Source organism: Homarus americanus, unplaced genomic scaffold (assembly GCF_018991925.1).
Source record: "Homarus americanus isolate GMGI-L3 unplaced genomic scaffold, GMGI_Hamer_2.0 scaffold36970, whole genome shotgun sequence".
Taxonomy (NCBI): domain Eukaryota; kingdom Metazoa; phylum Arthropoda; class Malacostraca; order Decapoda; family Nephropidae; genus Homarus; species Homarus americanus.
The window spans coordinates 177470-204527 of NW_024740094.1; the positions used below are offsets into that span (position 1 = coordinate 177470).

The 27058-nt window shown below is 37.4% G+C and overlaps 2 protein-coding genes across 2 annotated transcripts in view; both read left to right on the plus strand.

The window, feature by feature from the left end:
• Positions 1 to 16260, plus strand: part of LOC121875101 (pituitary homeobox 2-like) — a 17497-nt gene extending 1237 nt beyond the window's left edge. Inside the window, exons 2-4 of the mRNA XM_042379446.1 lie at positions 8113 to 8191; positions 12438 to 12631; positions 13722 to 16260. Of these exons, the coding sequence (XP_042235380.1) occupies positions 8113 to 8191; positions 12438 to 12631; positions 13722 to 14167 (719 nt within the window). The 3' untranslated portion in view covers positions 14168 to 16260. The remainder of the gene's footprint in view (positions 1 to 8112; positions 8192 to 12437; positions 12632 to 13721) is intronic.
• LOC121875067 (extensin-like) lies at positions 14185 to 14985 on the plus strand. Its single transcript, XM_042379414.1, has one exon. It carries the CDS (start codon positions 14185 to 14187, stop codon positions 14983 to 14985), a length of 801 nt encoding a protein of 266 aa, XP_042235348.1.
• Positions 16261 to 27058: the final 10798 nt, after the last annotated feature.

Here is a 27058-nt window from a genome sequence, read left to right on the forward strand (position 1 = left end):
CAGCCCTAGCAGCCCCCTGTAGTGTTAAACCTGTCCTAGCAGGCCCCCTGTAATGTTAAACCACTCCTAGCAGCCCCCAGGTAATCTTAAACTACTCCTAACAGCCCTGAATTACTGTTAAGCCAGTCCTAGCAGTTCCTAGGCAATCTTAAACCAGTCCTAGCAGTCCCAGGCAATCTTAAACCAGTCCTAGCAGCCCCAGGCAATCTTAAATCAGTCCTAGCAGCCCCTGTAGTGCTAAACCAGTCCTAGCAGCCTCCTGTAATGCTAAACCACCCCTAGCAGCCCACCAGGTAATGTTAAACCACTCCTAGCAGGCTTCAGTTAGTGTTATGCCAGTCCTAGTAGCTCCCAGGTAATCTTAAACCAGTCCTAGCAGCCACCCTGTAATGTTAAACCAAATCCTAGTAGCCCCCAGTCACAACCACTCCTAGCAGCCTTCAGTTAGTGTGTTATGCCAGTCCTAGCAGCTCCCAGGTAATCTTAAACCAGTCCTAGCAGCCACCCTGTAATGTTAAACCACTCCTAGCAGCCTTCAGTTAGTGTTATGCCAGTCCTAGCAGCTCCCAGGTAATCTTAAACCAGTCCTAGCAGCCACCCTGTAATGTTAAACCACTCCTAGCAGCCCTCCGTTAGTGTTATGCCAGTCCTAGGAGCCAACCATTATATAGCCTAAACCTTCCTAACTGTCGAGCTCTGAACTCACCTAGCACTCAGCAAAGTTCCCAGCACACCTTGTCAAATTCCCAACCTACCTAGTAAAACTCTCAGCACCCTTACTAAATTCCCAGTCCACCTAGCAAAGCTCTCAGCACAACAGATTCCCCGGAACACTCAACAAACTCTCAGAATCAACAGGTGTCGCGGGAACGAAAGTATACCTCACTATACTTGTGTTGACATTATCTGGCTCTTGCTTCACATCCACCGTCCATATAGGAAAGAATTTGAGGTTATGGGCTAAATTCTTCTCTGTAAACACTACTGCTGTTACTACTATTCTTATTCTTATCATTATTATTATATGGAAATGGTTTATGGAAGGGAAAACTTCACAGCACAACACATTCTTTACAGAGAACAAAAGAATAACAAGTGATGGAATTGTCTGTGTTTGACTGTTAGTATATACCGAGAACTATGTAATATAAGAATATTGTTAACTGCTGCTCCTGCTTATAACCAACAATTATCACAAATACAATATGTCCAACCTATATTTCCTAGCCAGTTCCACTTAATAATGATGGATTTGGTAACTTGTTCCACTCATCCGCAACTCTTTATTTTCCACCCAAAGAAGACCATTGTTACGTGTTCGCTCGTGATTTGTCAGTTTAAATACCGGAACGGGTGCTTATACTAACAAAATAATTGAACTGCTACTAAAAAATATAACTAAAACCCAAGCTTATATATTATTTAATAATTTATAAAATGACATGAAAATATAAAAGCTTTTGCTATTAACAATAAGCAAATAAAAATCAATAATACTCTGCACACGAAAGCTAAAAATCACAATATATAAATAACTAAAATAATACCCATGGATACATATATATATATATATATATATATATATATATATATATATATATATATATATATATATATATATATATATATAATATATATATATATATATATATATATATAATATATATATATATATCATTTTAGTCCATATAACCGCGGACTTTGATTATATATATATATATATATATATATATATATATATATATATATATATATATGTATACATATGTATATATATATATATATATATATATATATATATATATATATATATACAGAATGAATCAAATAAAACTTAACGACTAATATGATTTGAAAATATAATGGGACTCGGTGTTGATAGAAATGCATGAATAAAAACAAAAATAATCATATAAGTAAAATTAGCGGATATACAGTATACAGTACATATAATTTAATAATACGTGATTTTTTCGTTAGCAAGAATAAAAAATATATATATATATATATATATATATATATATATATATATATATATATATATATATATATATATATATACTTCCGTTAGCTATACAAACCTAATTTTGAATTCTAACGTCAGGTGCGCAGTCCAATCTACGCAAGTTATTTGTTATATAATCATACGGCCAAATTAAGAGTATTGTATATCAGTTTTATAATGTTGAGGATTAGGGTATTAACCAGTCTTAGATCACAGGTTTAAATACCTTCGTTGATGAAGCGCAGTAATACATTATAACATTAACATTACAGCCAGTGATCTATTGGTTAGAATACTAGGGCAGTCAGCCGTTTTATTAGGACATTGTCGATGATGTTTCTGTTATTTCTCGTTTACTGTTTCGTGTTTCGTGTGAGGTGCTTCAAATCGTTAGGGTTATCTATACTTGGTGATGCATTAGGTGTTTCAGTTGTTGAGGTTATTTTCTACTAGACAGAATTACAATAGGAAGCATCTCACCTCGCGTGTTGCCTAAATTTTAAGATAATCACCGGTGGCAGAATGACTTCAGCTGCAATTAAATGTCGTGCGCTGGCAATCACACTCAAATCGGAACAACAGGAACGAATTAAGATTGGAGGACCAATCTTAATTCGTTCCTGTTGCTTCCTATTCTTTCTATTAGTCTTTCTTTGGTGTTTTTCTTTTATATAATCACTAAGGCTTTTTCATTTTATATATGTAAATGATTATGAATATTGCACATGATATAAGTAATTATTCATGATGGTGTTATGAAAACCGTCCACATCGTCTTGTTTCTACAGCAGACAACTTCTAAAAAACTGGAAAATAAAAAAGTTGTTCCTTTATTTTACACGTGTTTTAACTACTGTACCGGAGACATTAGGCAACACTCGGTAAGTTTGAATTTCTATAATAGACAACTTTTAAAAATGTGGAACCAACAAAAATAAATTCGTTTTAAATTCATGTTGATAACTGCCAGGGTCTCTAAGCATCAACCAAGTCTATCTAACAACTTTTCAAATCTAGGGCGACACAAAGGTACAATTTTTTTCACTATTGTTATTATATAAGTTTATTTATAATTTTAAACAGCACTTCTGATATCCGTATCGTGAGCTGATCTAAACTGAACTAGCATAATGTGTGAACAGTATGTGAATCTTATTTCTAGTTTGCTGAATACTAAGCATCCTTTTTTTTTCCTTTAAATGTTGTACTTCTTGTAAATTCACCCCCACCACCCACACACACACACACCCATCCTTCACTCACTGTCACCAAGAATTCTTTACATTACAGAATCCTAACTGACGCTCTCACTATTGTGGTGATTTTCCGTGACAAGGATCCAAACATCACACAACCTATACATCACCACGCAGGGGTTTTCAAACTATGGGTCCCGATCCTTCAGTGGGTCGCGAAATAAATAAATTGGGTCGCAAAATAAAAATGGGTCGCGAAAATAAAAAATAAAATAAAAATAAATGCACCATAACTTAGGCTTGGTTATTGTAATGTACAGTACACTCCACAGTCTAGGAAGGGACTGCAAGGAGAGCAATTCCTAAATAAAGGAAAATTGTGAACAGTGTTTGTCTTTGATTTACTCATTTCATATCATTACACTTAATGTTTAATGGGTCGCAATTCAAATTGTTGTTCTGGCTGTGGGTCGCAAGAGAAAAATAAACATACGATGGTACACTTGGTACATTAAACTTAAAAAAATAGCGTTGGCATTATTATACTTATTGCAGTAAGTATACAGTCTTCATTTTAGTTAATTATATATGACGGTAAATATCTACCCAGGCCCTGCAGAGCTCAAATTATTATTGTTAAAGAAAAGGATAATTTTCCAGTTTATTATTATTATTATTATTATATGACTAACGAACCCAAATCCAGGTGTCAATATATTCTTGCGAGAAAATCGGGAACGACGCAGAGCCAGTGTACAATATAGTCAATTTAAGAGCCAATTGAGAACTAACTAGACCTAACTTAACGTAACCTAATCTAAGGATCTTGGTACACTGCGGCTCACTGTATACACGCGGTGACTTTGCCAAATTAGTATCATATGTGACTTTGTATCTGATATTTTAATAAAGACTGCGCAATATACCTGGCCCTTTACATGCAGAGAAAATTGTGTTAAAATTTTCAAGTAAAATTTGCGTAAAATATATTAATTTACAAGATGTTGAGACTAAAAACAAAAATGATGAATCAATGTATTAGAAATTATTGCTATACAACACCTGAAATTATTACTTAAATAAGAATAATTTGTGTAAATATAAAATATAAAAATCCCGTCTACATTAAAAAGAAAATTTATTACAGCCAAACAATCTAAATAGGTTTATTATTAATTAGGGAATTTTGTACAGAGGCTTATAATTATTTAATGACTGACGGGAATTTTTATATAGCCGTTTATAAATGTTCTAAAATTTAACTGTGCAATTTTTCTATAGTGGGCGTTTTTTAGAATTTAACCCTGGAAATTTGTTATATAGTGGTTTCTAATGATTAAATTATATGACGTAAGGATTTATATATTGAACTTAAATACCTGTAGTGGTTTTCAATTATAGAACATTTGACTAAGGGTTTGTTGTGCTGCCATCTTTTATGATTTTATTATTTGAAAGGAAGATTTGAATGGCGGTTTTTAACTATTTTATGCTAGTTTAAAATAGTTTAGAATTCGATAAAGGGAATCTTACATAATGGTTTTTCTTTTATTAAATTTAACGCATTAATGTGTTTATTGTTTTTTATGGTTTATATTTATCAAATTAATTTCTCTATCGGTTTTGGATTTTAATTATTTACTACTTACCGAAGTTTATTTAAATTACTCTTTAATCCTTCAATATTTGGCAGAATTATATATAGTAATTTTTAATAATTTAAGATTTGACGAAGGGATTTATATAAAGTAGTTTTCAATTAATCAATGTTCAAAGAAGGAAGTTTAATACAATGGGTAACAGAACAGCCGGGTATTGAAGAAGGCACAGACGCAAACTAACACGTACAGCCGTAACGAAGGTTTTGCCAATGTTGTTATAATGTATTACTGCGCTGCAACAATTATGGCCCTTATGAATGTATTCTAGATTTATCAATACACAAATGATAAATATTTTAAAAAAATACTTAACTTCCCTATGGCTCAAATAAAGTAAGCATCTGAAACAGGGTTTATGATCTTAATTCCGCTACACACGCTGTTTTTCACTCCGGATTAACTAGGCAGGTCAAAACTGTACAGTTAATCCGGAACGTGTGGATGGACAACTACCTGCACAGTTTTAACTGCACAGGCCAAAATCTTGGACGGCGCTGTATCTGTCGGTGACAAAAGTTAACTGTACTGATTTGAACTGTGGGGTTAAACCGGAGCATGTGGAGGTAAATTCGAAAATTGACTTAGTCTTCATGTAGTGTCCGTGTCGGCAGGATGTCAGGCATGCTGAACTACTCGAGGGAGTTTGTAGCAGAATTTATTGAACTTTACCGAAGCCATGAATGTCTATGGAAAATTAAAAGTAAAAGCTACTGTGACACAGATAAGAAAGTATCAGCTTACTAAAAACTTGTTGAAAAGATGAGAGAAGTGGATCTGGTGGCAAGACTGAAGATGTTTATGATATTGCAGGAAAACACACAGCTTCAAAATTAACAATTCTTTCCAGAAACCAACGAATCTACGCAGAATGACTTATCAATGAAGTTTTGTTTGAGGTTAAATGGGGAATATCAATACAGAATGCAGACTATGCAGAAGAGCCAAAAAATTAAAATAAAAATCCTCCAAATTCCACCATCACTGATCTACAACCAATGTTAGCAAGCCAGTATTTAGTCTACTTCAGCCCTCCATTACTTCCCCTCCAGCCATCTATAAGAAATCCTCTAATGCACACATCATGTTCAGCTCGAGGCATAAAAGGCTATACTGTTTTAGCTACATATTATTCAATCAAGTCTTTACTTACTTTCACTAACCATGTATTTATTCACTGAAGGAAAGAATCACTTTTTTTTCAATACTGAGGAGAAGATCTAAAGATTTGTAATGTTTCAACTAAATATCTTACTTTGAAATGAGTCCTTTAATACTGTATAGATAGCTCTGCAAGTCTCAGCGCTTGTGGTGACATCGCTGTTGTGTACCAAAGATCGTTATAAGATCTTCCTGGTGCTAGAAACCTGAGAGTAGCTGTCAGATGTTCGTCGGGACTAATGGCATTTCACATGCAGGTAATCTTTCGTTCAGTCAAAGGAGCAACCAGGGATAACAGGTATAAATAGTTTTCATGTGTCACACGAAGGTAGTTGTGCCAATCAGTGGTCTCTAATTTGAGTTCCACCAACAAATTCATATGAGAAAATTGCTTCCTCTTCAACAACCAGTTCTTACACCACGTCTTCTTGTTTGGTCTCTTTTTCTCTTATTTTTCGCAGCACAAGCTAAAGTCACAATGGCCAGGAGCAGATATTGATCACGTCCAGTCATGATAGACTGTGGATAAAACTCACCTAAAAACTGCGCTGTGTGGAGGCACTCGCGGGGTACCGGATTAACTGTACACTTTAGATCTGCCCAGTTAATTCAGAGTGAAAAACTGAGCGTGTGTAGCGGGCCTTAGGATAAATTCCATTGTACAACTGAGGTGTCACATACTCAGAGCCGATCTTATTATGCGTGGTCACTTCAATATTAACTTAACTTGAAAAAAGACATGAAAACTCTAGATTATTTAAGCTAAGATAAAAGTCATCACAGACCAGAACCACACCACTCTAACCAACCCATTAATAAAACATAATTTCAAAAATCGACATTAGGCTATAGGTTTAGTTAGGGTTTGATGAAGCTAATTACAACAACTACATAATCACACATCAGCCATCACTTCACGACCGTCAAGAATATTTTATCTGCCAAATAAATTTCTCGTCTATTAAACCAAACAGGAAGACGTGACAACAAAGCATTTCTTGTGGGCGGTATACAGGGAACATACAGTTATTACACTCTATGGTGTCTTCTGCTCTCATTGGCTGAGGGTAGCGCTTTATGCCGCGTATTGTTTTAATTGGCTAAGGACACTTATGACGTATTGTGCTTTAATTGGATGAGGACTGTATGGCGTTTTGTGTTTTTATTGGCTAAGGACACTTATGACGTATTGTGCTTTAATTGGATGAGGATTGTATGGCGTTTTGTGTTTTTATTGGCCAAGGACACTTATGACGTATTGTGCTTTAATTGGATGAGGATTGTATGGCGTTTTGTGTTTTTATTGGCCAAGGACACTATGACGTAGTGTGCTTTTATTGGCTAAGGACACTATGACGTTTTGTGTTTTTATTGGCTAAGGAATACAATATATGGCGTATCGTGTTCCCATTGGCTGACGACAAAGATGACATAAATTAAGGAGAAAACTTGTCTCGTCCTTTTCGACTTAATTATTGTGATTTAGCTTAAGTCAGCCTGCTAGGTGTGTTATTTACGGGAAATATTAAATTAAAAACTTTTAAGAATCAGACTTATGTAAACATATTCAGAAAAGGATTAGCTGAGGATTAAGCACTGGAGTATTATATAACCTGATGATTAAACACCTAATCTAATCTAACATAACCAAACCTAACCTACTGAAACATAACCTAACATAACCTAACCTAACCTAACCTAACCTAATCTAACATAACCAAACCTAACCTACTGAAACATAACCTAACCTAACCTAACCTAATCTAACCTAACCTACAAATGATAACCTAACCTAACCTAACCTAACCTAACTAACCTAACCTAACATAACCAAACCTAACCTACTGAAACATAACCTAACCTAACCTAACCTAACCTAATCTAACATAACCAAACCTAACCTACTGAAACATAACCTAACCTAACCTAACCTAATCTAACCTAACCTCACCTAACCAAATCTAACGTAAAATAACCTAACCTACCTTAACCTAACCCTCCCCCAGGTAACGATACAGGGTGGTCAAATTATCAGGTAATCCCTAGATAATGACCATAATTATTCACCACCTACCTTCCTTCCCTCTTACAGGAGAACCATCAGCGAAGAAATCCGAATCAAAATCTAAGAAATCCTCAGACACTCCGGGAGTCAAGAAAAAGAAGACCAGGTATGTTTATTAAATGTCTTTTGTTGTTATCTCGGTACTGTATAGTGTTTACATTACCTTCCACGGAGCCTTAAACCTGTACTAGTATACTCAACGCTATCGAAGGGGTACAATGCCTTATTTAATGGTAATACGTAACCTCTGCTGTATTTAATGGTAATACGTAACCTCTGCCTTATTTAATGGTAATATGTAACCCCTGCCTTATTTAATGGTAATATGTAACCCCTGCCTTATTTAATGGTAATATGTAACCCCTGCCTTATTTAATGGTAATACGTAACCCCTGCCTTATTTAATGGTAATACGTAACCCCTGCCTTATTTAATGGTAATATGTAACCCCTGCCTTATTTACTGGTAATACGTAACCCCTGCCTTATTTAATGGTAATATGTACCCCTTGCCTATTTACAACCCTGCCTTATTTACACATAACCCTGCCTTATTTATTTATCAGCAATACGTAACCCTGCCTTATTTATGGTAACCCCTGCCTTATTTATTTACTGGTAATACGTAACCCCTGCCTTATTTAATGGCAATACGTAATCTCTGCCTTATTTAATGGTAATACGTAACCCCTGCCTTATTTATTTAATGGTAATACGTAACCCCTGCCTTATTTAATGGTAATACGTAACCTCTGCCTTATTTAATGGTAATATGTAACCTCTGCCTTATTTATTTAATGGTAATACGTAACCCCTGCCTTATTTAATGGTAATACGTAACCTCTGCCTTATTTAATGGTAATATGTAACCTCTGCCTTATTTATTTACTGGTAATTCATAACCCCTGCCTTATTTAATGGCAATACGTAATCTCTGCCTTATTTAATGGTAATACGTAACCCCTGCCTTATTTATTTAATGGTAATACGTAACCTCTGCCTTATTTACTGGTAGTATGTAACCCCTGCCTTATTTATTTACTGGTAATACGTAATCCCTGCCGTATTTAATGGTAATACGTAACCTCTGCCTTATTTAATGGCAACTTATATGCACTGATAAAAACAAAATGGCGCGTAGTGATCACGTAATCTATAATAGTTTTCCGGGACCGCCCATGTTGCTCCTCTCAGTATATAATAACTCTAGCTAAGACGATACGGCGGTAAATTATTTATGAAAGGAACGACATTACCTTCAACCAGGAGCTTCACATCTGTCTGTCTTAACGGCCCTCCACGACACACACCTCCATCATCCTAACTTTCCTCCTTCTCCGCCATGACTCCACCCTCCTATTTCTCCTTCGCTGTATTAACTTAATCCTACGTGTCTGAAAAGTTAAGTTCCATTTTCTTTTTCTTTTTTTTTTATTTCCTGGAACTTTACAGTCCTCTCCTTCGTTAAATTCGCTTTACATATATGTTCATTTTTTTTTTGGTGATTTATTTTCGTCTTCGTCTTGGTGTAACAGTGAAGGATTTATATACGACGTCTGGGGTCAGAGAGTTAATGCCGGCCATTTGTAACAGTCAGGAGAAAGTTAATGTTATGTTACATGGACCTCCCTCTGAGGGCTCTAGACAAACGCCTTTAATGTGTTATACAGTCCCGAGGCAACGACTGAACTCCATCCCCTCCCTGTTGACTCAATACGCAGAGGTAGACATTAGTCAACCTAGGCAACTGTAATTTAACTTTATCCATTAAGATTGTAGTGGGAGGAGCTTAGAACAAGGAGACACGCCTCTTGATATTTGTTTAAAAGCACAAACATGCACAGGCAGTAAGTAAGATTTGGAAAAGATTGGGCCGGGGTTTGAGAGATTGGGAAGGACCTACAAGATCGTACACACAAATAGAGCCGAGATGGGGGGAGCCGGCTAGTCCTACCTACTGTAACCTTTGGTACATGTCTGTTGCTGTGTCCATTTGACGTAATTAATATTGACTTGTCCTAATACCCGCATCTAATTGATACCCTCTCTTAACATATAACTGAATTATTGAATTAAGTTATTACTTGTGCTTTGTGTAAATGTTACTTTTTTGGGGCGAAATAACTTACAACAGACAACCTAAACTCACCGAACCTTATGGTTAGGTTAGGTTAGGATGGCTCGTGTAGATTAATACACAGTTAAGTGATCCTGTTCATTTTTTCTTTGGTCAGCCAGTTTGTAAGTTATTTCTCAAGAAAAACCGCAACATATGTACTGCGTTCAGTGACGGTTTACTAACATGTCCCTTATAGTTATTATATTTACAACTCTCCAACACCTTCCTGCCACATTTCCATTTTATATTTTTGAACAAAAACTTCCTGTACAGTATGTCAGGGAGTGTCATTAAAATGTGTGGTTGGCGGTCAATTTTTTCTGCAGCGGACAATGTCGTGAGCACTGCCTCTGTCGCTGATCAGTTTTGCATAGAAGTGAACTAGTATAAATCATTACCAACCGAATGAATTCCTAGATAAATCTTTCGCGCGCGTGTGTGTGTGTGTGTGTGTGTGTGTGTCGTAGTAATCATCCTTTCATCTAGTGTTGACCACTTTTAAATAGTAATATCTCAGTCAACTCACCAGCCCAGATCATTTATATTTGAAAGGTAACATCTTTGCCCACTGCTGGTGCGCTTCCTTCTATTATAACAATAGTGTACCTGCTATTTACATGTCAGTACTAACGCAGCCTATTCACGCCATACAGTACTGTCACCACGATTCTCCCCAACAACTGCTATAATAACGTATCACCCTCACCTCTCACACAACTCACATCTGGCCTGACGCAAATATTTCACCACTTTTCATTGTTGCCAGCCCAGCGCCCCTGACACATGATGTGGGTAAACTATTGCACCATTTCTCTCTTCCATCTTTGATTCTCTTGATTTTTTTAGTTTATAATTTTGTTTCGAAATTTCTTTCCCTACTTTTCTTATGGAGGCTACTAAGCTAAACTATTTATGACAGCAACAACAAACTAAACTAAACTTAACCAAACTAAACCAAATTATGACAACTCTAACCAAATGTATAGGCAATCTTTTCTTAAATTCTGCCTGGTGTTATCGACCAAACTTAACCAACCAAGCTAACACAAACATAACGTATAGGGAATTTTTGCTTTCATTATATTTGGTGCTAAAAGAACGGACCTGGGTTATTATGTAATTTTTATGCATTTTTTGTGATTAAATGTAATATCAATCAGTTATATGCATTATCAATCTTCACTTACGAGAACTATTCAACGTTACGAACTTTTGTAAATTTGGACGCTGATTACACTAGAATTTAATATCTTTTTATATAATCCTTACAGTACAGTATATAAAAATGTGAAGCTGCAATATGCTGGCGCCGAGTCAACAATATGCAATAAACATATGATAAAACATAAAAGTTTACCCACTCAACCAAGTTAAAACTGAAGGCAGGATATATATTGTGCATATATGAATTTAAAACCAGCAAGCGCCCGGGTAGCTTGGCAACTTTTTTTTATAGTCCAGTGTACGGCGTTAATATTTTATTTTCAAGGAATCTGATTTTATTTGATAGATTACTTTGTATGTAATGTATTAATTTATGACAATAGTTTAACATTTATTTTATTCTAACATTATGCTGTAAGATATACATATAGTTTTTCTTGCACTAATATTATTTACTATTTTATTTATTATTAACTTCACTACTGTTAATAATACAATAACAGGAGCTTAAATATAATACTGGTTATGTAATGGTATTTTCTTTGGTGGAATATTGACTAATAACGAACGTCAGACTTAGTAACGCATAGTTAAAACAATCTGTATAAGCGACAAGTTAGGCGAGTGTGTGGAATACAGTACAGTTCACAATAGAATGCAAATGATAAATGAAGAATACATTTTTACACTAGAGTATTTCCACGCTAACTTGGCCCATAAGCCACGCTCCTCTTCTATACAAATAATTTCTAAGGCGTTAGCACTTCAGAGAGGATGTTAGAAAATTTTAAATATTCATCATAAAAGGTCGATATAAATACGCGCTTATATACGCACAGTCGGGGGGGGGGGGTAAGAAGCTCAGGGGAACTAATAAGCTATTAGTATAGAAGAGGAGTGTGGCTTACGGGTCGGGTTAGTGCGGAAAGGGTATAGTCGACAGTAATCAATATATTGATAACAATTTATGGTCACTCCTTTAGTTCTCGCCTAAGTAATTTGAAACCTCTAACCAGCATATTCCATAAACGACACATTTGTTAAGATCTTACACTCTCTTCCTCCCGCAGGACTACATTCACAGCATATCAGCTGGAGGAGCTGGAGCGAGCGTTTGAGCGCGCACCCTACCCTGATGTGTTTGCGAGGGAAGAATTGGCGGTCAAACTGAGCCTGTCCGAATCCCGGGTTCAGGTGTGGTTCCAGAACCGTCGCGCTAAATGGAGGAAAAGAGAACCACCGAGGAAGAATTATATTCCACCAGGTAAGATCATTTTTATTTTCCCTTTTGTAATATTAAATAGTTTAAAGAATTCATAATTTTCTTGTGTTTATTCGGCGCCGGATCATTTACTATTTATATTATAAAATTAACATTATCTCCTAACACAAAAATGTTAATGCATATTATTACATCCATATAATACGATTCATATTTACCATTTATAATACGAGTATTTATCTCATTAATACGTAAATGATCACTGAAATATCAATAACATTCAAAATATCTACAAAAATATGACATTTACAACCTAGTCAATTATCTTTTTATAAATACAGTATGGCGAGGTTCTATCACGGGTTCAAAGATAGTACTGTTTTTTTTTTTACCTGTGTGTTAAATATACCACAAAATAGTCAAGTTTTTACACAGATCTTATAATGCGGTCTCATGTGGCTAAGGTGTTCTGTACAAATTTGGGAAAGATTTTGAAGACTGGTGAAATAAAATGGTTGGCGGTTATGATAATGGTGATAATAATGACAATGATGGTGGGTACCGGTGATGATATTGATAACAATGATAATTATGATCATGGCGGTGCTGGTGGTGATAATGATAACTATGATGACGGTAATGGTGATAATGATAACTATGATGATGACGGTAATGGTGATAATGATAACTATGATGATGACGGTAATGGTGATAATGATAACTATGATGATGACGGTAATGGTGATAATGATAACAACGATGATACTGGTGATAATGATAACTATGATGATGACTGGTGATAACTATATGATGGTGACGGGTGCTATAATGGTGACGGTGCTGGTGGTGATGATGGTACTGGTGATAATTATAGTGATGACCTGTGATAATGATGATGGTACTGGTGATAATGATGATGGTACTGGTGATAATTATAGTGATGAGGGTGATAATGATGATGGTACTGGTGATAATTATAGTGATGACCTGTGATAATGATGATGGTACTGGTGATAATTATAGTGATGAGGGTGATAATGATGATGGTACTGGTGATAATTATAGTGATGACGGTGATAATGATGTTAGTTTATTTTGTTGTTATAATTAATAATGACTGTGATTGTTGCAGGTGGCATGGGGGCCGGCCTCGGGGGCGGCTTCAACTCCCTCAACTCCCTCAACACACTGTCCCCCTTCAACTCCGGAGACGCCTGGACCTACTCCTCCTCCTACGACCCTACCCACCTCAACCTCCTGGGCCCAGCCTCCTATCCCTTCTCTACCAATCACAACCCGGGATATAGCTACCCGATGCTTTCTCAACCAATGGGGATCAACGACTCCCTTTTTACGAACCCCATCGGGCAGATGCGGGCGGGAGATTTCCAGTCGTCGACGGGGATGCGGGACTTCGGGAACGGACCGCTCAAGACCTACGACTATCTACAGGAGGTGAAGACGGAGGATTTTCTCCACGAGAAGAGGGACGCCAACATGAACAGCGTCCGCCACCAGCCGGCCCCAAAGGAAAACAAGGATTCTTCCTACATCACGCTGCCTTCTTTTTTAAGTTAAATCAGGAGCTTCGAGCGATGAAGAGGGCGCAACAGGAGGACGCCCAGGCCTACGAAGCTCAGATATCCCAGGCCTACACCCCCATCGTAGCTCCATCTTCCCAATCTATTAATAACCAATCGCCGGTCATGCCCTCATCCGTAGCACCGCCACAATCCATCGTCAGCCAATCGGCAGGTAATTCTGCTGCACCGCCCCCTCCCATGGTCAGTCAGTCGCAGGTGATCCCCTCCGCAGGGTCCAGCCGGCCACTGCTCTGCTGTGACGACACTGGCTACGACGTCGCCGCCGGCCACACCTCCTACGACCAGCCCGGTGCCTCCGCCCACAAGTACAACTCACCTCCCACTCTCAAGGTGCCGCACCATCACCACCACCACGCCCACCACCATCACCCACCGCCTCCCCTCGATGAGCCTCCTCCGCCGCCACCACCTCCACCACCACCACCCCCGCCCGCCCACAAGTACGACCTACCACCCCCGCCCCACCAACAAGAGTACGACGTCCCTACGCCCACAGCCGCCCCTACCCACGAGTATGACCCACTCCCTCCCCAAGTCCCGGTAGTAGACGACGAGTCGCCCCTGGTGTACCCCAGCATGAGCGCCGGACCCCTGGCCGACCCCACGCCCATGGCTGACCCCTCCCTCACCCCTGGCTACTTCCCCCACTACCCCCTGGAACCCCAGTCCAACCTCGACTCTCACGACCCCTTAGATTACAGCGTCCTTGAGGCCCTGTTTGAGGGATCCTCTTACCCCTCCTCTGCTGATGTTGGCGGCCCTGACGCCTACCAGGACTACCAACATTACTAGACTACCTAAGTTAAAGTTGGAAGCCCTGATGTCCACCAGAACTACCAACATTCCTAATACCCTTCCACAGTATATGTTGGTGGCCCTGAAACTTACCAGGACTACCAACATTTCTCGCCCCGCAGTATCAGATAAAGTTGGCGTCCCTGATGCTTACTTAATTACAAATATGTAATGAAATGTTGAACAAGCAACATTATACCATTATTAAATAGAGTTTAATGTATTTTTCCTTCAAACTTTACCACAGTCAGTATTACCAATACAATTATAACCAGGGTTACCAACAGTTACAACCATGGCTAACACTATATTTGGCAGGATAAGCACAATTGTTCTCGTTACTTCTAGCAATATAACACAGTCAAGATTACCAACACCATCACATTTGAGTTTCAACTATAATTAAATTCAAGGGTACAATAACATCACTTTTTGATAATTAAATGTCACCAATTTTGTCAATATCAGGGCTACCAACTTTACTCCATGGCTACCAACTTTACTCCATGGCTACCAACTCTACCCACACCAATTTTTACCCGAATTATCGCCATCAGTGCTACCAAGAGTGACACACCACCAGGCCTACCAACAAATCACAGATACCGTTGTGCCAAAATTGTGATGTAATAATACTTTTGTATGTTTTAGGATTAAGTGACTCAGCGGGAATAATGTGGGGGATACATGCTTATTTTTTTTCCTTTTATGTGTATTTTTTTACTACGTTCTCGTGTCTTGACAGATGTAAAAGTGTAAGTTTTTTTCCCCTTATTTGTATACGTGCGATACAAATTACTGGAAATGTTTATATGTGAAGAAAAAAGAAAGTTGGTTTTCACTAATTTGCCATATAACCGCCATATTCTCAAACAAGTGAGTATATTAATATAAAATCAACCAAGAGAAGAGTTTTAACAGTATAGTTTTATAATAATTACCACGAACTTTCAAAAACTATTTACGATAATTTATGTGTTAGCGTAAGACATTTTCATCCACAATATAATATATAACAACATTGTTTTGTGTTTCTCCAAGTTATATCACTATTTTATTTCTATTATAATAAACCAAAAATGCCAGAAATGACAAAAAACATATCAGTATTTTAGTAGGATTAAAAATAAAATTATCTTTACAGAGCAGCTACAAAAAAGTTGATACATTTATAGAGTTCAGTATACAGTACAGTACTTCATAGTTGTGTAGTAAACGCTTCGCCCTGTGCCATAATGTCCAATGTTGACTTCAATATATACAATAAACTATCATTGGTGTATTAATTTAACCTCTATATTTGAAAATCATTAATATGTATAGGTAACATGTGTATTTATATAGTATACATACACAACACTGAGTGAATTCTGTATTTGACCCTAAAATAAGTAGCTTAAGGCAACAACACCATTCCATTGTTCTACGCTGGCCAGTTTTCGCTTCATCAGGTAACGCACGAAATATTATGACTTCCTGCATAAATAATGGAACCTAATCTAACCCGCATAAACCAGATGGATGGAGAATTTGACCACCTTATGATTGGGCCCACCAGCTTATTTAACCTGAAGATTAACCACTCTTACAATTAGGCTACATGCAGGGTCTGGGGAGGGGGTCAGGTTGGGTTGGGCTCATAAGTTTGGTGTCGCTTCTTAGGCCTTTAGAAGGGCTTTAGTTTTCATTGTATAATTTTTTTTTTAAGGATTTTTATCTTTATTCTCCAGAAATTCTACAGTTGTCTTATTCTGTACCACTAAGAGTTGCTGTGCATGACGTCACTTCAAGGCACACACCTTAGTAATTTAGTTAGCAGGAAGATCTAGAGGTACAGTACCAGCATAGTATTAATTAACATTTTAAAGCCAAAATATGAGTAGAAATAGAAAAAAGGTCATTATTTTCAGCTTCCACGAATGTCCTTGCTTAAGAACGTTTATATACTGTAGTTGTATATCCGTGGAAAATATGTGAACGTATCTTTATTTTGTTGTGCTATTCTTGAGGACCAGGTGTAGGGCTCCGTTTATATTTGGGTTTTAACCTCAAGTATGGTACAGTCTCATTCAAGTTTCTTCGAACACTGCTGGAGACAGCTGGCAACTCAAGGCCGTTTGTTTACTATACCACGAAACAACAAAGCCCAACCATTAATTAAGCAACGGGGAACTAAGTAACCAATAACCGATCACTCTTACATTCATTCATAAGTTTTACTGCGTACTATAGTAAACAAAAGGCCTTGAATTGTCTCCAGCAGTGTTCGAAGAATCTTGAACGAGACTGTACATCTGATCTTAACTACATTTGACTAAACTTTAACGTCACGTAAACAAACATTAATCTAACCAAATCTTAAAAACATCAACCTATCATAACATTAACCAGAAATAACCTAAAAAGACGAGAACCTGAACCGTAACAGAACCATATTATAACTAGCTTAACCTTAACCCAAAACTACTAACAAAATTAACCTAATACCTTAACCAAACATAACCTTAACCAAACAATACCTTATCCAAATATAACTTTAACCTAACCAATACTTTATGCAAACATTACCTAAACGTAACATTCACCATATACCGGTAAATTGTATTAAATCTTGCTTCCCAGTCCTTATGGTACAGACCACACCGGCCCTCACGTCACCAAGGATGTACAAAACACCGTAAATGTGTGTATGTAACCCCCAGACACCTTACAGTACTCTTATCTCCCACAGCACCAGCATCACACAGTTTAAATGGAGACAAAATACTTTAAAATACAACCCAGTTTAGAATAGATAGTGATTTTGTTGATAAGTGAAATACCAAAAAAGTTTAAACAAGGAAGTCTAAGAGCTTAAAATATAAGACAGTTTAAATAGTGAAATAGAATATCTGTATACATTAACAGTTTCCAAATAAACCTTAATAAAGATGAATGGTACTTGCCTGTGGTGCTGTCTGTCGGTGTCTGGAGCCAGGGTGTCCTCCCCACAAGGTACCGCAATCCTCAGACACCAGCACCTCCCCTGGGGATGTACTCACAAGTCACCCAAACATCGGCCGCGGCTACTGTAGTCAGCAGCACAAACAGAGCTCAGAGCGGAGGACTCGGGCATCTCACCAGCCTGCAGAACGAATCTCCCTCGCCCACTCTCTTCCCTGCAGGTTAAACACTATGTTAGTTCACACACACATGAGAGACAGCCTAAGCTACATAAACCTCCAAACCCTAATTAAGGCCCTGAACAAACTGAAATATTACAAATGTAAACAAGACAAGATTTTACTTATTATAAATTATTAAATTAAACCTTAAGGATACAAATATTCTTGATGCACGTCAAGATATATAAGATCCCCTTTACTGTATATTCTGGAGAGACAACCCCCCGATGGTCAGTAGCCCAATTAGGCAATTGGCGACAATGACAAGACGCCCCTGGCAAAGAAAATAGCGATACAAAATACAATATATTCCAAGGACTTCCTCTCTCAAGTTTTAGTCATGTAACCAGCTCAAATTTTCTGTACCTTTAATGTAGTTTAACTTAAATATGTAGTGTGTGGCTGTACGACCCAAGACCATCACACGAGTCTAGAATTAAGATCCCTGACACTCCTTAAGTAATGCAATGGTTTATGATCAGAAAGTATAACTCAAAGTATTCACCATAAATGTAGACCTGGGAATAGTGTCCTCCCCAGACGATGGCTAATCATTCTTAACAGCTGATAAACGGCACAGGACGTGTTACTCCCTTCGCGTCTTATAGCAGTACAGCTCCAAGTCCTCTGTTTGAAGCATCTATCCTGAAAATGAGGGTTTCTTTACTAGTGGGAACAACAACAGGACGCCAAAAACTCTTTCAGGTTCCCCATACTAACACACCTTTACAAGTCAGAGAGCAGTAAGTGGATTAAGATAGCTAAGTGGAGTAAGGTAGCTAAGTGGATTAAGGTAGCTAAGTGGATTAAAGTAGCTAAGTGGAGTAAGGTAGCTAAGTGGATTAAGGTAGCTAAGTGGAGTAAGGTAGCTAAGTGGAGTAAGGTAGCTAAGTGGAGTAAGGTAGCTAAGTGGAGTAAGGTAGCTAAGTGGAGTAAGGTAGCTAAGTGGATTAAGGTAGCTAAGTGGAGTAAGGTAGCTAAGTGGAGTAAGGTAGCTAAGTGGAGTAAGGTAGCTAAGTGGAGTAAGGTAGCTAAGTGGAGTAAGGTAGCTAAGTGGAGTAAGATAGCTAAGTGGAGTAAGGTAGCTAAGTGGAGTAAGGTAGCTAAGTGGAGTAAGGTAGCTAAGTGGAGTAAGGTAGCTAAGTGGAGTAAGGTAGCTAAGTGGAGTAAGATAGCTACAGTTGCATAGTGCGGCGGCATACACTTCCGGATGTAGCCACTTATCCTGGGAACTAAATCATTCCTCAGTGCCTGGTCGTGGTGCGTCTCGTTACTAACCTTGGGCCCAATACCCCATTACGTGCCATTAAGTAGTTGATATTGGTCATTCCCAGAGTAAACTTTGGTGGCCTTGCAAGAGTCCAGCATCCTTCACACATTCGTACACTCCTAACAATAGTCATTCCACCTAACATTAGATATTCCACTAAACACTAGACATTCCACCTAACTAGACATTCCACCTAGCACTAGACATTCTACCTAACACTACACATTCCACCAAACACTAGACACTCCTCCTAACACTAGACATTCCACCTAACTAGACATTCCACCTAACACTAGACATTCCACCAAACACTAGACATTCCACCAAACACTAGACATTCCACCTAACTAGACATTCCACCAAACACTAGACATTCCACCTAACATTAGTCATTCCACCTAACATTAGTCATTCTACCAAACACTAGACATTTCACCTAACATTAGTTATTCTACCTAACACTAGACATTCCACCTAACATTAGACATTCCACCTAACACTAGACATTCCACCTAACACTAGACATTCCACCTAACACTAGACATTCCACCTAACACTAGACATTCCACCTAACACTAGACATTCCACCTAACACTAGACATTCCACCTAACACTAGACATTCCACTAACATTAGTTATTCTACCTAACACTAGTCATTCCACCTAACACTAGTCATTCCACCTAACATTAGTCATTCTACCTAACACTAGACATTCCACTAACATTAGTCATTCTACATAACACTAGACATTCCACTAACATTAGACATTCCACCTAACACTATAGACATTCCACCTAACATTATTCATTCCACCTAACACTAGACATTCCACCTAACATTAGTCATTCTACCTAACTAGACATTCCACCTAACGTGGTCATTCTACATAACACTAGACATTCCCACCTAACATTAGACATTCCACCTAACACTAGACATTCCACCTAACATTAACCCAATGCATTCTACACTTAACACTAGACATTCCACCCTACATTAGACATTCCACCTAACACTAGACATTCCACCTAACTAGACATTCCACACCAAGCACTAGACATTCCTAACACTAGACATTCCACCTAACACTCGTCATTCCACCAAACACTAGTCATTCCACCTAACATTAGTCATTCCACCAAACACTAGTCATTCCACCAAACACTAGTCATTCCACCTAACACTAGTCATTCCACCTAACACTAGTCATTCCACCTAACACTAGACATTCCACCTAACACTCGTCATTCCACCAAACACTAGTCATTCCACCTAACATTAGTCATTCCACCAAACACTAGACATTCCACCAAACACAAGTCATTCCACCTAACACTAGACCTGATTTAACCCCTCGGTGTATAAACCTAACCTAACCCGACAGCACAAAGAAAAAACAAAGGAACCGAAACAACCAAACCGGAAATCGAAATGTCAGAAGGAAAAAAAAATCGAAAAATACAAATTTCCGACAAAACGCTATTTATTTATTATTTTTTTGCTCTATCTCCATATAATCAAATCCATATAGAGTTCCCTGATTGGTTAGTATTTTCCTGGTTTGCATAAAGGTTAGGTTATGTACTTGGACAGGAACTTTAACTATTAGTCTTTTTCTGGCGTCTCATTCGCCGGAAATGAGCAGTTATAACGATATGACCTCCCCCACTTTCACGATTTACACTTTGTAGTCCCAAAAGAGGGCAGGGATTTGAAGTAGTGGGAAATTGTTGATTACAAACAAAAAATTGACCTAACTTGACCTGAGTAGAGTATTATTTTTTGTTCTATCTCCCTGTATTAAAATCACCCATGTCACCTACAGAATCTTAACACTGCATAGTTTGTCCTGCTTCTCGTGATTATTGCCTCTACCTAACGATGACTTAGCTTGAAAACCTCTATGAGTTTCTACATAAGGTTCTGCCCAAATAATCACAGAGTATAAAGTCAGTGGTATACCTTTCCTGGTAATTATTCCACTACACCGGCAACGACTTAGGCATGAAAAACAGTACTGTACACTCTGTAATACAGTTATCATGCTGAACACAGTGATGGTAATGGAAGTTTGGGGAAATGATTATTATTGATTTATGACCCTTCCTACCCTATTATCTTGACCCCACCATGGCCTCGAAACGGGGAAAATGTAGAATATAAAACATATTGAAAGTAACATAACCGGTAAATATTTAGAAGTTGCCATGTACGGAAATTACAATGGATAATAGGTTTTTATTGTGCATTGTATATTTCATTATTTGGCCTTCATTTCCGACGGAAATGAGTAGTTATAGAGATGGAGACATGACCCCCACCCCCAAATTACCAACAATGTTGGTTACAAAAAGTGGACAGGACTTTGAAGTAGAGGGGAATTGTGGAGTAAAAACTGACGAAACGAAACTTCCTAACCTGAGACACCTGGAGGACCTGACCCAACCTCTTAGCCAGGGGGGCCAAATGTAAACTTACCTTGGGCAGTCTGTCTCACTGCAATAACAGGTATGCTGATCTTCACGATACTGACAATCTAAATCACACCTTGGACACTTGACTGAAGAAGGGACAACACCCTCAGTCCTGAAGATGTCAACAGCTGCGGCTTCGTTCTCAAAAACTCGCCGAAATCTAAAAAATTCGCTTAATTACACGGCGGCAATCCACCAAGAATCGACCGCCACAGACAGACACCCTCTTGCAAGTTGCAACTATAACTCACCGATTCGAATTTCGGAGCTTGGCATGCTCACAAGTCTTCCGCTGATTGGCTCACAAGTATCACGTCACATCCAAACTTCCGCTGATTGGCTGAGTAATAAGTAAACAATGGATTTCCCCGGGAATTTTTACTAAATTTCAGTGAGACAAAAAACAAAATCAAAATAACTTGAAAACTATAAATGTCCCCAGGAAACACTATACTGTATAAGAATCAATATACCGTAGAGTTCCGTGCTTGGCAATTTCTAAATATTAACCTAACCTAACTTAACCTACACTAACCTAATCCAACTTACCCTAACTTAACCCAGCTTACCCTAACCTAATCTAACCTAACCCACTCTACCCTAGCATGGTCATTGCACTCACCTACTGGGTACTTAATACGTAAACACTGACATACGATTCAGACTCGTAAGCCAAGTGTATCCAGAATAATTCCCCAATATCGTCTAAATAGAGAATGTATTGACAATTTCCTAATAAGACTTAATAAAGATAAATGGTCTGGTACTTAGCTTGGGTCCGGCTGCTGAGGTGTCTGTCGATGAACGTAACAGCGATGTCCTCCCCACAAACCAACAGGGAACCATCATTACACACACCACCTTCAGACTGTCTGTATCCGATCGCGTTTTCTTGAAAGTAATTAGTAGTTCTTTGTAGAAAACTTTCAAATGACGAGGTATAACTTAGATATTTTGAACACCATGAACACGTCCAATAAAAGGCAAAGAGAAAACACAATGAAGGGCGATATTGCAATATTGTCTTCAAGCGTTATTTTTATAGTAAAATGTAGTACTATTGACTTCAGAGTGTTTCCCAATATCAAGTTCACAAGCCCTCAAAATGTCCATGATATTGAGCAGATGATTAAACACCCTAATCTAACTTAACCTAAATTAATTTGGACCAGATCTAATCAAACCTAACCTTACCTAAAGTAACCTAACCTAACCTAACCATCCATGCAGCGTTAGGTTGTTAAATTAGTCAGATGAAATAAACTAGGGTGTGTAATCTTCAGGCCGGGGGACAAGAGAATGATTTACAGCAACAAATATCTCACACTATAAAATACGAGTGTTTATATCAAATAACAACCCTGACGGTAAACACACATTAATGGTAATGGCCGTGCGCTTGTGAATTATTATGTTAAATATTTTCGTTATATTTGTTGCATAAACATTGCAATAACTCATTGTTATAGCTGGAGTGGAAGTTAAATGGTTCAACTTGCAATATCAAGCTCAAACAGCCAATGTCATCACTTAACATTGATGCATATTAACAACTTGTATTGAATTATTTATTGTGTTTGGCGAATTCTGGCTTTGTGTGAGTGTGTGTGTTTGTGTGTGTGTGTGTGTGTGTGTTTGTGTGTGTGTGTGTGTGGTTTGTGTGTGTGTGTCATCAGAATAATACGTGTATATACAAATAAGTATCAACGATAGACACAAAGGATTATAGGAATATACATGTTAAAACTTTCATTATATAATATAGAAGCGAGGTTGGGCTTTGCAGTTAGGTAAGAGAGTTGAAGAAAGAAACCGTAAGAATATATATATATTTAAATAAACATACAGTATATATCGTTAAGCAACCTTCTTTATAATAAATAATAAAATTAACATTTAATTATATATAAACGTATATTCCTCGCAATATCTTGACACATTGCAGTTATACACCATCGCAGAATGATAGTCATTTAACAAGAAATAGTACATGGCGCCATCTGTTGGGAACTCAGGTAATAGATATGGAAAATATTAGCCATATAGCGTTATCAACAGCAACTCATAAGATGGGTTGCTGTGTCGAGCCTGGCACGTGACCTCGTCAAACAAGCGGTTTGGAGATTTAACCTTTTTTACTGTTCTATTCATTCTTTCTCAATTTAAACCTACTTCTGCTTGGGAACTTTTATGATTAATGAACAAAAATCAGATGACGTAATTTAATTCAATTTTAATTCAAACAATTTTGTTATAGAATGCTTTTAATTTATACTGAGTCTCGAACATTTAAGGTCTAATAATTGCAGCTGCTTGAGACAGACCTGTTGAGTCGCGCTTACTGACAAACTTGGATCCCACCACTTGAGGAGTTTATGTTTTGTCTCCTCACTAACTGTGGATAATTGTATCACAAAATGTCCAAAACAGAGAATCTTGATGGTGTAATATTTCGTTAATAAAATATGATGTATTTGTTGATGGTAAATAGTGTGAGGCATCGTAGCTGAAATTCACCAGCTCGTTCTTCACCATCATCCAACCACAAGCTATCATCATGTTTTCTCCTCAACGTCCATAGAAAATAGCCTTAGTATATAATGAGGAATAAAGAGACTTAATGGTCGGACATATATCAGTAGAACAACCAGCTAGATGAAAACTTCCTCATGTTTTACCCATAGGAACCATTTTACTCTATTATGTAACACGTATGGTTATATAATATGGAAGAACAAGTAAATCGATATACAGTACACCTAATTTTATCAGGAACAGATCAAAGGTTGTTCATAGCTCAGTGGTCCACTTAAACGAAAGTAAAATATTGTTCAGTAATACAGTAGTTTGTGTTCATTCCCAGAAATGTGTAGAGAATGTGAAGGCAGTGGTCACATTAGAGAATATCCAATGGAATACGATAAACTACGTGGGATTCTTTAAGATATTTTTACTCTTTCTCTTTAAAAGTTATAGACAGTCTATGAGTTTAGTTCCAACAAAAATAATTAAGTCAGATTTATTAATTACATATGTAATCGCCGTCATAAACGTAAAAAAATAAAAGAATAACCATTTGTACTGTTTCAAACGTATCAATATTACAAGAATGATTTTGAATTGAGTTCAGTTTCTGCATTTATATTGATCTGAGATATTGTTAGCTGCACACACAGTAAGTTGGTAACAGCCTTATAACTTACGCGTGTGTTTCATTATGAGTACAGTAGTGCCTACGATTTTCCCCCATGAAGTATCATGAATTAAATATTTTTTATAATGAAAAAATAGGTTTTGAAGAAGCCTAAGTCATATCAAATAATTAATTAATTAAGCAAAATATGGTTAATGATGACGTCCCTCTGATAAGATTGAATTTATTTTTTATAAATATGTATGTTTTTTTACTTGAACTTTTTATCAACTACCAATATTATATTATGGTACAATCGTCGGAGCCCCCTCAGAAGCCTAACAGAGGAACATAACTACAGTACTAAATAACAATACAATTTTCAGTCAGTCCCTGGGTGCTTAATTTTGGTTATATTGAATATTATATTTTAAACGTTTTGAAGATGAAAACTTTAATATTTACAGCTCATCAGTGTGAAGGCTCCTAAAAGAAATTGCACCCAGTAGTATGAAATCTTAAAACGTTTTCTGGATACTGGGTTGTGACACATGGCGTCACTGAGCCCAGTTACCCCTAAACCAAATATTTGGTTTTCTGTCACAAAACTTTGGGTTAACCTATCTATTTTATCACTAGACACCGTATATTGTACGTGCATCTGGCTCTGCCTGATCAGCATTTTGTACAAGGAGGTGGATCCAGACATTCATGAGGGGATGGGGTTAACAGGTACAGTATACGTGGGCTGACAGTCATGTTGATACAAATATGACTATGAATATTCCAAGTTTCATTACTACAATATGTATATCTTTGTCACGAGTGAAAAACTATTATTTTAAGTGAAGTTTATTAAACATAACTACCTTCCATCAACAGATTCAAAGGCATTCAGAACAGTCAATTCACCATGAATATCCTCCCAGCCCAACGACGATCGTTCAGTTCCCCGGCTTTAATCGGGTCGACTAATAGTCCTTGGGCCAAGGGGACTCAGAGAGAAAATTGATACCATCTCTAGGCACAAAGGGAGACCCATTTTTTACGAAAGACCGATGCTCATAGTTCACGAAAATGATGTAAAGGAGGGCATCTGTAGGTAACCCAGACCCATTTTTCTGTCGCCATGGCAAGTGCACAGTCTGATAATAGAATACATATTAGCATTTCGAAGACTAGATGGCATAGAAACATGATTTTGGTAGGTAAACATATATTTTTAAGGATGCCCCATTCAGTGGCCTCGCTTCCATGACCACCTGACGTTAAGGTCATAGGTCAAATTTAAGGTCAAACCCCAAATGTATTTTCATACTTTTCTTAAATTTTCTAGTTACATACTATTTATCAAAGACTTGGGAAAATTAGGTCAAATGCAGTTTTGTCTACATTGTTTTAATGATTCTTTGTAGCCAAGCAATTCTCTGATGCTAGATTTAATTTCAAGTATCAGATTCTGAATAGGTTGATAAAATTTTAATATTTTTTAATAAAATACAAAAATTTTAAACTTTTTTTATTTTCTGTGTTTTCAAATTTACATTCTCAAAACACCAATTTCCGAGGAAATGCCTCTGAAAACAATCGTTTAAGATATCAAATTTGGCCCTCAAAAAATAAAATAAACTATCCGTCAAAAACTGTTTTCTGAACAACATCCTGAAAGCAATGTTTTGGGGATGTGAATTATCTGGAGACATACTTGGAGGGATGTTCAAAATTAATTCTCCTGAAATGTAAGGATTACATCTTTACCCATGTTGGGATTTAATTATCATTATCTGACTGACTGAAAGTTATCCAGATCCATTTCAAAAAGACACTACGATCCTTTGTGTTTACTCTCCATTTCACAGCTTTCTATCTCTCATGTCATCCTGCTTTCCTCACTTCCAATCAGCTCCTTCATCAATTCCTCATTTTTTCCACCCCTGCCTCTTCCCCATTTTTCACCTCCCGCCCTTCCCCATTTCCCCTTCCTCCCCCCGCCTTCCCCTCTTCTTCCACCTTCCCTTCCCTCATTT

Excerpts from the sequence above, each read along its gene's own strand:
- LOC121875067 (XM_042379414.1), top strand. The coding sequence starts at position 14,185 with ATGAAGAGGGCGCAACAGGAGGACGCCCAGGCCTACGAAGCTCAGATA.